Source organism: Hoplias malabaricus, chromosome 5 (genome assembly GCF_029633855.1).
Source record: "Hoplias malabaricus isolate fHopMal1 chromosome 5, fHopMal1.hap1, whole genome shotgun sequence".
Lineage (NCBI taxonomy): Eukaryota > Metazoa > Chordata > Actinopteri > Characiformes > Erythrinidae > Hoplias > Hoplias malabaricus.
The window spans coordinates 44,457,973-44,471,714 of NC_089804.1; the positions used below are offsets into that span (position 1 = coordinate 44,457,973).

The following is a 13,742-nucleotide window of genomic DNA, read 5'->3' on the forward strand; positions in this document are numbered from 1 at the left end:
AAAACACACGTTGGTAGGTGGATTGGCGACTCAAAAGTGTCCGTAGGTGTGTGTGTGTGTTGCCCTGTGAAGGACTGGCGCCCCCTCCAGGGTGTATTCCCACCTTGTGCCCAATGATTCCAGGTAGGCTCTGGACCCACCGTGACCATGAACTGGATAAGCGGTTACAGATAATGAATGAATGAATGAATGAATTTAATTTGGTGGAAACATGCTGAACATTTCCAATTTAGGTTCACAAATGAGAACTGAAGCAGTTTCACGTTGGTGGAAAAGGACTACCCTCTTAAAATAAATGGTTCTTTGAGCGATGCCAAAGACGACCCTCTTTTGGTTCCACAAAGAACCATGTTTGCATGAATGTGAAGAACTTTCTAAAGGTTTAAAAATCCATCATTGAGTCCTAACGTTCTTTACCAGTTTAAACATATTAGCAAAAATATTTCTTTATAGGACCAAAAATGTTTTTTCTATGGCATTGCTCAAAGAACCTTTAGTAGCACCTTTACTTTTAAGAGTGTATATGTGTTGTAAAAATCTCTGAGGGAAACACAATGAAAGCATTTCAAAGTGTCCACAAGGATGCTGTATGTTGTATAGCTGTGGAATTGTATTCATCAGTATCAGGCCATTGCAATGTGCCATTTAATCTAGTACGCCTCACTGTGCCAGGTAAAGAAAGTGGTGGCAATACCCAATAGCTAAGAATAAAGTCCAGCTTACAGTTTTACTTGATATAGGCTGCAAGGAAAGTACCCAAACATGCATGGCAAGCATCCTCCAGGCCCAGGGCCAAGATTCACATGAATATTTCTCAGTTGGGATGATCACATTTAACTCCTCAGAATAAAAGACATTTAAATGCATATGGGGAATGGAAGCTGTCAGTGCATATTAGGACCTTCTGGGAATGGTGTCACAGAGCAAGCACCCATTGATCAGGCAACACAGGGGCGAGGCTTGCATCTCTGCTCCCCACCAAGCTGGGCATAGCTGTAGAAGTGAGGAGAAATGTGGTCGGTAATGACTTTTCTGAGGAGGACATTACCCATCGTTTGAAACATTATCATGTGCTATTAGATAGATGGCAGAACTTATTAGGGGTGACAGTCTCTGGCTTAAGCCCCTGGAGCCTTGGTGGAGCCAGCTCCTCCAGCGCTGACAGAGACCAAGAGGTAGACGGCAACAAGAGGAGACAAGAAATTACCACTAAAGTTTGGAAATGCCCAGGAAAGTGACCCCAGAAGACCATGCAATCCCTGTGACACAAAAACAGTACCAGTGTGAATGTTGCTCCCTTGCTGATGAAGGAAAAAAAAAAAATAAATAATTATAAAAAATTAATGCAATATATATATAAAAATTATATATATAGGAACGTCAGGAGAGACAGAGGCCTGCACACATTAACGGCAATTTCTGTTTGGTTGGAGCAGTCACTTCTTTGCAGTCACTGTTTGGTTGGAGCAGAAGCTTCACAGCTGGTCTGTATTAAGATGTCGCAAACAACACGATCAACATGCTGCCATAATATTAGCTTCTTGGCTAACCATGGCTATACACTTTGCAACACACAAATCTGCCAGTTACACGGATCTGTGTGCACACCTATGTCATGGTGAGTATAAATATCTCATATAATTATGTTCACGGTGTGTTTTTAGTGTGTGTGTAAAAAAAATGTCTTACTTAATGGTGTTGATACTCTATCCTTGTATTTGCCTTTTTCAGGACCAGCTTTGGGCATGCTTGTTTAGCAACTGTTTGAATGTGTATTGTAACTGTGGAGGTGACCCTATAACCATGTGCCCTCAGACATTTCTGTTATTATTATTTCGATCAGTATTAACACGATACTTTTCTCTATTAAATACTTAAGCTCTCCATGAAACATTTAATGTGAAAATTAAGAAATTTTAATAAAAGAAAATTAAATATTACAATAAAGTTAAAAGTATGGTTTTGTCTTGCCTGTTTGTTATGCATATTTACACATTTATTTCCCTCCCACAAATGGTTTCCACAAGGAAATACTAGCATTGCATTTTCCAATCTATGGACGCTATTAATATAATGAATATGAATATAATTCCACTGTGTATATCTTAAACTTTTACATATAAATATCCATTGTTAAAAACTGCTGTCTTAAGAAGGCACAATTAATCCCAATTAATTACAGTAAAATGTCTAATTATTATTATTATTATTCATTATCATTATTTTAAATCAATCAACAGCCCTAGTTTGTCTTCCAATTACTACCAAAAATAGTACAATAGGTTTAGACAACTTACATTTTACAGTCTATATAAACAGTATTCAAATGTTGGTGCTAATTAGACCTTACACTATTTCCTTAATCAAATAGCACGGATTTCTGACACTACACAAAAGGAAAACCCAATTTGGAATGCTTACATAGATCAGTCAAGCCATGGAATATTTTTCACACAAAACGTGCCTTCTACAGAAATAAAAAACCCCACACACAACGGCTGGCTAAGTGCCTATAGCTATGGCCTGAGCCATACTAGCCTAATCGGTTTAGAGCGCACTCCACTCAGCCTTACGTGCATGTAGAGACCATTTCAAGCTTATCCCATCTACCCTTGCTTTTATCTAATTTTCTCCCACTCCCTAAGACTACAGTAATGAATTGGGTAATCACAGATATCTAGCCCATTCAAGTACTTTGTAAAGTAAATCAATACAGTCTGGCAACAGGCCAGCTGACCACTTTGATGGACAGTACAAATCTATATTTGGACTCACTGCCAACGGATGCTGTTCTTTAAGTGTGCTCTCTCGCTATCCCCGCCCCCAGCCCCCACCCCCTCCCACACACACACACACTAATGCAAAAAAGCTGTGTTTTACATATCACAATTTAGCCAATGGATATTTAGAACTTTGGCCTTGAAAAAAAAAAAAAACCTCCAGTCTATACTGTGGCGTTTCCACAGAAACGGATCATCTGAGCAGACGCAACTGATAAGAATTTCCATGAATTTCAAAAGCTATCCCTGTGGTGCAAGTGTTGGCTGGAAGCTGCAGCAGAATATTGATAAGCTGATGGTTAGCCAGCATAATCAGACCACAACCGTGGTCCTGAGAAAAGAGCCCTCTTACTTCCCGACATGAGATGAGTGGCAGAAAACCATGAGGCTTTTCCGATTTAAAAGAAAAAAATTAAACCAGCTTTGCCGAGCACATCTGTTAGTCATGAACCACACTGCTTAATCTTTAAAAATGCCTTCTCAGGACAACATGGATGCAGGGAAGAAGGTGGTCCCTTATGTGGTTTGCCAGTTTTGAGGACACTGCTGTCAACACCAGTGGGGAAAGCACTGCTCCAGATTCACATTACTCTCAGGGTGGGCTGAAGAGCAGAGCTGGATTACTAAATACATGTAGGAAACTGGAAAATTTTGGGTCTAGAGAGGAGGAGTACACTAGATTATTATACATTTTTACTGGAGAGACACTGGCTTAAACACCAGACAGAGAACTACATTTTCATCTGCATTACACATTCAAAGCTTACACTGTTCTTTGTTACCACAGATTAAACCCGGGAAGACAGTACAGCAGGAGTGGATCCTGGGGACCACAGCTGAGGCTCTCAGGTGATAGGGGACACTAATCATGGCAAGGCTCGTTGATTTGCTTCCTGACGTGCAGAGTGATTAAGGTAGCAAGCCAGTGGGGTCATTTGTTGCGCCTGAGATCAACAGCGTGCAATGGGAAATAATAAGTGTGTGTCTGTGTGTGTGGGGTTATTGGCAGGTGTTAAATAATGGGGACGAGTGTGAATAAACAGACCCTGCGCCATAAGGTCCTGAGGGGCCACAAACATATAATCAACAAGCCAGGCAAAAAAAGATTAGAGTAACAATCCAGCCTAGTTGTGTTTTAGTGCACCTGCAGCGTGTTGAGTGTGTGTGTGTGTGTGTGTGTGTGTGTGTGTGTGTGTGTGTGCGTGTGTGCGTATGTATATATATACCAGCATGGCAGCAATGGCTAAACTTTGACTGAAGTTCTCAATATCTAGGCAGAAAGAACTATTATTAACACCCCCCCACCCCCAATAAAAGTGATATATATGGGATGAAGTGATGGCTGGGGAATGAACCCAACAATGATCATAGCAAAGGGAGCAGAAGAAAAATAGTGCTGAGGGGAGAAAGGGAGAGAGATGGGAAAATAAAGCCTGAGACAGAAATAAAACATCCATCTATTGGCATGATGGGTAGTGAAAGAGTGGAAGCTGAAAGAGATGAGAAAGAGATGGTGGGAGGGGAGTAGGTCTGAACCACAAGGAGAGAGAAGTCGAAAAAATGAAGGAGAAAGCGTGTGTGAGAGAGGAGAGGAGAGAGAGAGGGAGAGAGAGTGGCAAGAGAAAAAACAAAAAAGGAAAAAAGGGTTGAGAGACAGATAAAGGAAAAGTTTTATGAAATAAAAGTGGCAAAGAAAATGGAGGGAAGATAGAGAGAAAAAAGGAAGTAATATAGTGTGTGTATGTGTGTGTGTGTGTGTGTGAGAGAGAGAGAGAGAGAGAGAGAGAGAGAGAGAGAGAGAGAGAAACAGAGAGCAAGGAAGGCCAGCTTTTGAATGTCAGTAATGAGATCACTGCAGGGTGGGCAGTGTAATGGCAATGCAATGAACTGAGCAGAGTGAAGAGTGAGGAGACAGAGAGGGTGAGGGAAAGGGAGGAAGAGAAAGATCAAGATGGAGAGTGAAAGAAAGAGAGGGAGACATGAGGGAGACACACACACAAAAAAAGAGAAAAGGACAGCTGGCTGACCACCCCACCTCCCACCCCCGACACACACATACAGAAGGAACAGGGCCATGGACGCATGACCGTAAGAAGACAAGAGGAGGACTTAAGACCCAGCCAAGGAGATAAGTGGCCAGGGTTCAGGGGCAAGAGTGTGCGTGTGTGTGTGCCTGCGAGGATTTGTGTGTTTGAAGGCTGAATGGAACAGCAGGGGGGCTTAACCGGGCTCTTCAGAGTGCTCTGGGTTTGAGCCAAGCCAAGGCGGCTGGATCTCTCTCCCAGTGGCTTGAAAGATTTGAATGGAGAGGCTCACCTCTGCTGCCAACAGACCGGTCAACTGCTACTGCTGCTACTTCATCTGTTAGAAAGGTTAAACACTGAGATAGCAGGGGTCAAACTGAAGTCAATCACCTGAATCTGGCAGCTGAAAAATGGTCATTTTGCTTCAGTGAAAACAAAAAGATGTTAATCAATACAAACTTAATATATTACTTGTGGTAGCAAGTAAGTAAACTGACTTTATTTAGTCATTCATCCATTCATATTCTATAACTCCTCCTTTCTCATCAGGGTCATCTGGGGGTCCAGAAATGACCTGGAATCATTGGGCACAGCACCCCTAGGCAGGGCTTCAGTGCAACACAGTTCATCATGCACACACCCTCATACTTACAGTGCTTTTCCACTGTATGGTACCTACTCGACTCCACTAGGCTCTACTTGGTTTTTTTGCTTTTCCATTAGACAAATTTGACACTGGGAACTGGGTAAATTTTAGTCCCTGCTCACTCATGTTTCCAAACAAGCCGAGTAGGGACTAAGTATGATGTATAAACCTTGCAGAGTGCAGACTGACCAGAGACAATCATGAAGAAATGCATACATCCAGCACAAACTAGCCATTTGTAAATGAACATCACACTTGTTTTTTATCTGCAAACAGTGCAACAAGACACAGAAAAAAATTCTACTCATCTGTCTGAAACGGTTCTGTCCCAGAAAACAACAACACACAAAACACGTAAAGTAAACAACAATAAATGTGGATTAGAAAGCCCACTGTTCTTGTTAGAGATGATGTTATGCATGTCGTCAGTGGCTACACTTGATGAGGACGGGTCTGTTGTACTGGAAAAAGAACCAGGTACCATGGACCAAAAAGCAAGTAGATTTAAATAGAATAGGTACGATGCAGTCGAAAAATCACTGTTATGGACACAGTCAATTTGCCTACTAACATGTTTTTGGATTGGGTTAGGAATCCGGAGACCCTTGAAGAAACCTACACAGGCACAGGGAGAAAACACCAAACTCCTCAGAGTGACCCAAGGGAATGCTTGAAACCAGATTCTGCAGCACCCTGGAGCTTTGTGGCAGCTTCACTACCTCTTGTGTCACCGTACCCTAACTGCCTTTATTTTGACTGAATTTCTTTGAAAGTAAGAACAATGCAAACGATTTTGTGAAATAAATGTGTACTATTTAAAAACTAGTAACACAATAAGAAAGCGGATACACAGCTAATAACATTACACAAAGTAAACAAATGCTATTTCACATTACATTTGTTAGAGTAATGGACTAGATGGAATTCCTCAATTTTCCCCTAAGATTTGAGAAAAAAGAGCACTGCAGGTAGTGTCACTGACACACAGATCCAGGATTCTGGGAGCCTGGGTTTGTTTTCCACCTCTGGTCACTATGTGTGTGAGGAATCTGGAATGTTCTCCCTGTGTCTGTGTGGGTTTCCCCCGGGTGCTTCGGTTTCCTCCCATAATTCAAAAATGCATGTTGGTATATGGATTGGCTTTTTACATAGTGTGCCGTCTTGTATTTTAAAGGTATTTTTAAGTAAGACGCTATATTTTATTATTACAAAGCAGTGCAACACAGCTATTAATGAATAAAAGGCCTTATGACGTTATTACTTTTTAAAAACACTATAAGCGTCAACTAAACCCAATACATCAACAAACAGTACTCATGCTAATGACCAATCCAGTGCTACCTGATATTAAGGGTTGCACGGCCATTCTTTTTGGATCCAAGCAGCGACTAGTAACATGTTTCATGCTGCACAGTCTGTTAGAGCTAATTCTTTATTTAGCTTTTCTTATGTGGGTGAATTAGGGTGAATGCCTTTTCTGTGCAGTTCTAGGGCACAGAAGTCTCCTTTTCAGGAGTAAAATTAGGGCGAGCTGCTCCTCAAAAGATGCCCTAGCAGCTGCCAATTTCTCCAACCAATCAGAGGCCCTCATTATTGCTGGGAGGCAAATTGAAGTTCAATTGCCCGGTGTACAGTAACATGATTAAGAAGATTGTTTGCAATCTTGCTGAGAGTCAGCAAGGTAGTGTTTTGGGAGCAATACCAGCTGAAATCATTGCAGATGATCACTTTTACTGTAATAACTGACACGCTCCACAAGAGAGCTCTAATCAAACTGGATTTCTGCCATCTATGAAACACTGGAAAGTAGGACATATTGTGGGTGGGGAATCCATATAATAAAATAAATGATACGAAAACATCTTTAATGGAGTCACTGATTAATTGAAAGAAAAAGCAAACTGAAAAGAAAAGGAACCGGTAAGAAAGCCATTACTACGCATTATGTTTCATTAAAGTGCCATTAGACTAAAGCTTTCCTACAGTGCCTAAACCAAGGAGCTTAACATTTAGCTGGTATGACTAATTCTGCAGACATTATGGTCATTGGCATTTAACAATGAAAAGCATTGTGTTTTCCTCCTTGAAAAACGCACTGCTAAATATCTAAAATGCTTGAAAAGCAGACATAATGTGTGATCGCTGGGCAAGCTAAGAGACTTTTCTTTCCATAATTCACCTACATCTAAATGCATCCATACAGCAATAGCATCTCAGACACAAGCCTCAGCGAATAACACCGCAGATTTCTGTTGCCTCACAACAGTACATTTCAGCCTAGCGTTGCAATCTGTTGTGGAAATTCCACCATTATGAAAGCAATGTGGTGGGTGCCCTCTAACATTGTAGAAAAGAAATTAGCACACAATCACCAGGAAAGTTTTTGCTTAACGGGCAAAGTCGTGCAAGAGATTTCTCTGACAGGCTGGCTGCAAATGACTCATTAAGCCTTTCGGGTACTGAAGATCATTTGCACACATCCCAGAAACAAAGCACTAAGACGATGGAGAAAAGACACGGTTGGGAAAGCTGCAATCCAAAAATCATCAACTGTATCCCAGTACGTACAGCATTTGTGCCAGTGTGGATGCGCATATGTGTATAATCTTGGGCAAGGGAGAGGTTGTGGCGATTGTCCTGCTGCGACTGGTGTGAAAAATGGCCCTCGGGGGATGGACGGAGCTCTATTCAGTAGTTGCCATGAGCCTCAGCTGTTGCTAGGGACACCCTCTTCCATGCTGGTTTAGGCAGCCGCTCCTGGCACACAGGAGTGCTGTAAAACATGCTCCCTCATTCATTCATGCTCTCAGGCAAATTTCGTCTCGCTCCTTCGCCGTTTTCTTGCTATCAGAAAAGCGGCACACCTCCGGCCTGCGCTCATTAGGGCACTTGCTCAGGAAACTCTCAGCACAGGCACTGCAAGGTCATGCAGTACAAACCTTCACAAGCTTGATGAAACTAAAGGTGAACCAGGCTGTGGATGCCATTCCATCTGAGCAAATCTAACATGATACCCCCATCTAGAAGTGCTAAACTCAACATGAAAACCGTGGTAGCCGCAGCAGTTCAAAATACTCTGGGAGAAGGAAGCGATAAACCAAGCAACAAAAAAAGTAACGGGAGCAGCTGCCAGTGCTGCCCTTTTAATTGTGTATCGTTTTATGTGCCTCAGTCAGTTGTAAGTCACCGCTGTGCCCCCTGATTTAGTCCCAGAATTTGTACACTGGGTCAAACGGATCAGCTTTGTGGACAGGGGAGTGGGACCAGTGCCCAGATGTTCACTTAACCAGTTCAATCGGACATTTGTCCAATTAAGGCGTCAGGTGCCCATCAGACAGGACACACCTGAGCTAGCCCTTTCATGCCCAGCCGGAGCACAGAACAAACAAAATGCTGATTATGCGCTGGATTAACATGAAAGGAATCAATTAAATGCTGTGAGTACACAAGGCCTGGTTACCTTTGCAGTGTATATATAAAGTCCAGGGTCGCTACATACATTTTATAAAGAGAACTTTATATATGAAATCCTATGGTGCATTTCAAGTAGGGAGACACCTTAAAACTGGACAGCTTAATCCCAAGTGAAGAACTGGGAATTGCCCCTTACCTTACACTTTTCCAGCTAACAAAGGAATCTGTGGGAAACTCTTGGCAAAAAAGCCAGCTTACAGTAAGAATTAGAAGAACCCAGCATTATAAACTAGTTCAGATCTAGCAACGTGTGCCTCCATCCTTCTTTCAAAATACATGACAGAAACATCTGACAGCAGACAGATAAGTAAGCCATAGATTTTGATCGGCACAGCCCAATCGACCTCCTCTCCAGCCATGGTTTCTGCTGATATGAACAAGCACTCTGCTCAGCAATCAATCACTGAAGACAGCCCTAGTGGCAAGGAAAGGCCAGGGGAGTCTCTGGATGTCATTACCTGGGAGAGATGTCTATGGAGAACTTTCTACTGCTTCATCTGTAGCCATATCTAAATATTTCATCAAATGTATGATGATATCATCAGTCATGAATACCGGATATGGTCAACAGGAAGTCATAATAGCATAGCAGTGTGAGAAATATATTATATGACATTTTCCCTCACTAGAACAATTACTAATTCCAGAGTATTTTATCATAAACATCATGACACACATCATGAGGTCTGACAATATGATCAGAAGCCACAGTGTGCCAAAATGAATCACAACAACGATAAATATAGCCATACTGTCCACACCTAGCAAGAGTTAACACTAAAAGCATGCCAGCATCAACTTAGTGGACCTTTGACAGTGAGGACACATTTTAATTAATCCCTTCAGTAGATATTTCTCACCTAGCTCCCCTTCCCTGGTCAATCCCAACACCAAAACCCTGCCGCTACTGGCAGGACTATATCTCCACCTCATTGCACACACTACTAGGTCCCACGGAATAGCAGCCAGAACAGCAGGGAAGCTCTGCTGATAGAGAGGAGAAACAGAGTAGGAGTGTGTGGATTGAATGGGGAAGTAGTGTGTGCGGGTGTGAAGCTGAGAGAGAAAGGGAAAGAGAGGGGGAGATCGAGAAAAAGAGCGAGAGACCAAGTGCGTATATGAACGGGAGAATGGGGAAGGGTTTGCTCTTTGGGAAAGGAGCCAATCCAATTACAGGCAGCAGTGCAAGCCCAGTTTCTTCAGATGAGCTAAATTCACATTTCGCCAGTCTCTTCCCTCCTATGTCTCTGTTTGCTCGGCTGCCCTATCTCCTCTACTCCTTCGTTCTATTCGTGAGAGGAAGGTTCTGAGGTGAAACATACAGCCAGCTCTATCCTTCAAAAAAAATGCAGCAAACAGCTCAAATTCTACCATATGATGTCATCTCTGGCATCCAAATCCTGTAAACCTAGAGCTATATCCTTTGCTAGTCTGAGGGTGCGTCTTTCAAAAGGCAGATTCTCCAAGTTACAGAGCATAAACAATTGTCAATGCAATGCCAGATGCTTGGGCTTCCTATGGCTCCTGTCTCCACCTGACCATGCTGTTTGATGCAACCACATAAGGGGTCCATCCACCACTCATTCTCTTAATGCTGGGCAGTATTGACAAAATCCTAGAGCACAAGCACATCCAGGTACACTGATATTAATGGAATATTATGATCTCAGGGATATAATTAGTAATCTGTCGATACCAAGAAAATGAAACATCAATATTACTGTGTGGCACTAATACTGATGTACCCGTATAAATGATACATGAGCAGTCTTCTCTTCTTTCTCTCCCACTACCATCAGTCGGCCTGATATGTTTGTGTTCTCAAGGGTGTTTGAGCAGTGTATTGAATACAGTTGTCTCCTAAGCTAATGTCTACTGCTTCTCAGTAGTTTCTGTGGAGACAGGAATAGCCTTTGCAGGAGGGTGTGGATGTTTGTACAGCCTACTCTGCTTGCCTTTTCTTTCCCAGCTGCCGAGATATGGCTTGCTGGCGGTGTGTTTGTGTGCGCATGAGCCATGAGCATCTGAGAATAAACCAAATGTGCCATAGCACCACTGTGGCGAGCGCTGCACTCTCTACCTAATTCAATTTCACTGTGAGGAAGGGGGGGTGGAATTATTAACCTGCTCAAACAAGGGGATTACACTGAATGAAATGCTCTGATGCCACTTCCTGATTGCGCTGCCGATTCAATTAGAGATTAATTAATCACAGGAGCTGAAAATAAACCCTTGCGTGTTGCCATGTTGCCAGCATGGTAGACCATGAGGATTCAACAATACAGGTATCTCCCAGTCCATTATCCCGGCAGGGTTTACAACAGTCTCCTTTGTTAGTAATGCTAATAATATGCCTCATCTATTTAGAGCCTAGTCAAGTGTGTCCACAGTACACAGGTAAAAATTGTCCTTGGCTTGAAATTTTGGTTCCAGGAGACAAAAATAATTGCTATAACACTTTTACATTACATGGCGGTTTCTCCTGAGGCCTCTCGTGATGGGGGAATGCTGCTGGATATTGGATGTTGCTACCCAAGCTCAAGCGACAGGAGTATGAGCTAGCTGTCACTCAATCCTATGGCTGTCCCAAGAGAACTACAGGGCCATTCAGTGCTGGAAAATTGTCACAGGCACTGGCTTGTTGGAGCATAATATCCCCATTATTCGTATTATAACTGCATTTAAAATTGGCTACAAACATTTGAAAAACTGCTACAATTAGAGAAATACAGCCAATGACAAATCCCACAGTTGTCTTTGATTGACTATATCTGCCTATTCCTAGCTTTAACTAAGCTTTCTCAAATTTGAGTCTGTTTTTTGTTTGAATTGAACACTTTTAGTCCAATGTACTTGCACACATGACGTCGTTTTCTCAATGCCAGCTGTGGTGGGCTTGCTGCTGTTGGCAAAATACCTTCAAGCAATTCCTAACCACAATACCATTCACACAATCTCTAAAAGCATAGTGATTTCAACACAGCACATTGCAATGCAGCAGTGCGTAACCAGCTTCTCTGACTGATAATGTATAAATGTATATGACTGATAATGAATAAAGCAGCAGTTGCTTCTAAATAGAGCTCCACTTGCCACACATTCAGGGCTTATTTTTGGTCAGTCTTTAACTGCCATGTGAAAGGTGCTCTTAACTCAGATTCTGAGCACACATGTGAAATGTGTCATAATTACTAAGTGCTGATAACTTTCAGGAACCCAGCAGGGTTAGACCATTCACAGGGGAATGGAGGGCAGCCAGACCCAGCCTCTGTCTAGCCCCCTCGACCTAGGTCTCACTGGCAACGTGCTTATTAAAGTTAATTTGCCACTGAAGGTTAGCAAGTGCTGGCAATCGAGAGCATTCTGGGCAAAGCTGAGAAGGGCCAGGTGAGTTCTAAAGGACAGCATCAAGTATTCAAGAGAAAAGTTTCTGAATCTGCACTTTTTTTAAACTTGACATGTGGCCAGTCAAACTGCTCAATGCTGAGCCAAATGCTCAAAAGCCAGCATAATATCATGCTTGACCTTGATATAAAAAAAACTTGAGAAGAATTTCAGAGATAACTTGGCTATAAGGAAAAGCTTTGAAGGTAGAGACCTTGGATATGATAAATAACACGGACTAAACTTTTGCTTGAAAAAAAAAAAATGCCTGAACTTTTCAAAGGCCAGAATTAATAGGTCAGGTCTTGCTTTGGCCATCAACGGAGGGGTCAAGAAAAGGCAGGGTGAGATTTTCAAGGCTGTACTGTACCTTGTAATAGAAAACCTTAATTGAGCTCACCTTTTTCAGGCGTCCACTCTTGGTACCCACAAAAGCCACACAGTAGCCATTGTAGACATAGGAAGTCACTGAAGTCATGCGATCTCGGCTCTCTGTGTATAGCGTGTGTCCGGTCACGAGCTGAGAGCCGCCAAGGGGCTGGTTGATGTCCAGGCCACAGAAGGAGTCATCAATGGGCACCGGCTGTATACAAAAATACATATATAGACATAAACATTAGTAAATTAATTGCATCACATTATATTCAGCACCGAGTCTGTATTTGATACTAGAAATGACAGCCACAAGATACTTCATCTTATATATACACTGGCTTAGGGTGGTAGGGGTTGTGGGTTCGAGCCCCGCTGTGAGGAGTTTGATGTGTTCTCCCTGTTTCTGCATGGTTTCCTCCAGGTGCTCCAGTTTCCTCCCAGAGTCAAGAGTCTTATTTGTTCTATAACTTCTTCCTATTCCTAATTAGGAATGTCTCCTATTTTACATATGTATGGAGAAAGAGAAAAAAAATTAATTAAATACACATGCAGCTAATCAGATATTTTCTTTTTATGTAATGTTTTATTTATTATTTTTATGGTTTTGATGTTATTATTCTTTACATTTATTATAATTATTATGGAGGAAATTTGTTTTATTGAGTCATTTATAAATTTTGGCAGGTTTGGTCCTCCATAGACAGCTAGATTGAGTCGCAGTTCCTGAATAGCAAGGCACGTCCAGCCAAGCATGTCCTTTTGCATTAGGCTAGGCAGACAAGTTCATGCTGTGCCATGCAGTCAGTCTGCCTCATTACCTTGTGCTATGACAGTACCTCAGCACCAACAGAGACAGCACTAGTCTGGACTACACACTTATCCACACACACACACACACACAAAAACATAGGTGCTTTTACACATGTACTGAACATTGGTCCTTCGCCACATTCAAAAGGACACCTTGGTATCAGTCCAAAACCTGCATCTTGCTACTGAAACTAATGTAAGGCACCACTTTTAGCATAGCATGCTTTCAGGTAGTCACACATTGCCATA

General features: G+C 42.2%; 1 protein-coding gene across 1 annotated transcript in view; it reads right to left on the reverse strand.

The window, feature by feature from the left end:
- The window catches only part of plxna2 (plexin A2), a 301,903-nt gene that overhangs the window by 233,164 nt on the left and 54,997 nt on the right, over positions 1-13,742 (reverse strand). The window contains exon 3 of the mRNA XM_066670429.1: positions 12,709-12,891. Within this exon, the coding sequence (XP_066526526.1) occupies positions 12,709-12,891 (183 nt within the window). The remainder of the gene's footprint in view (positions 1-12,708; positions 12,892-13,742) is intronic.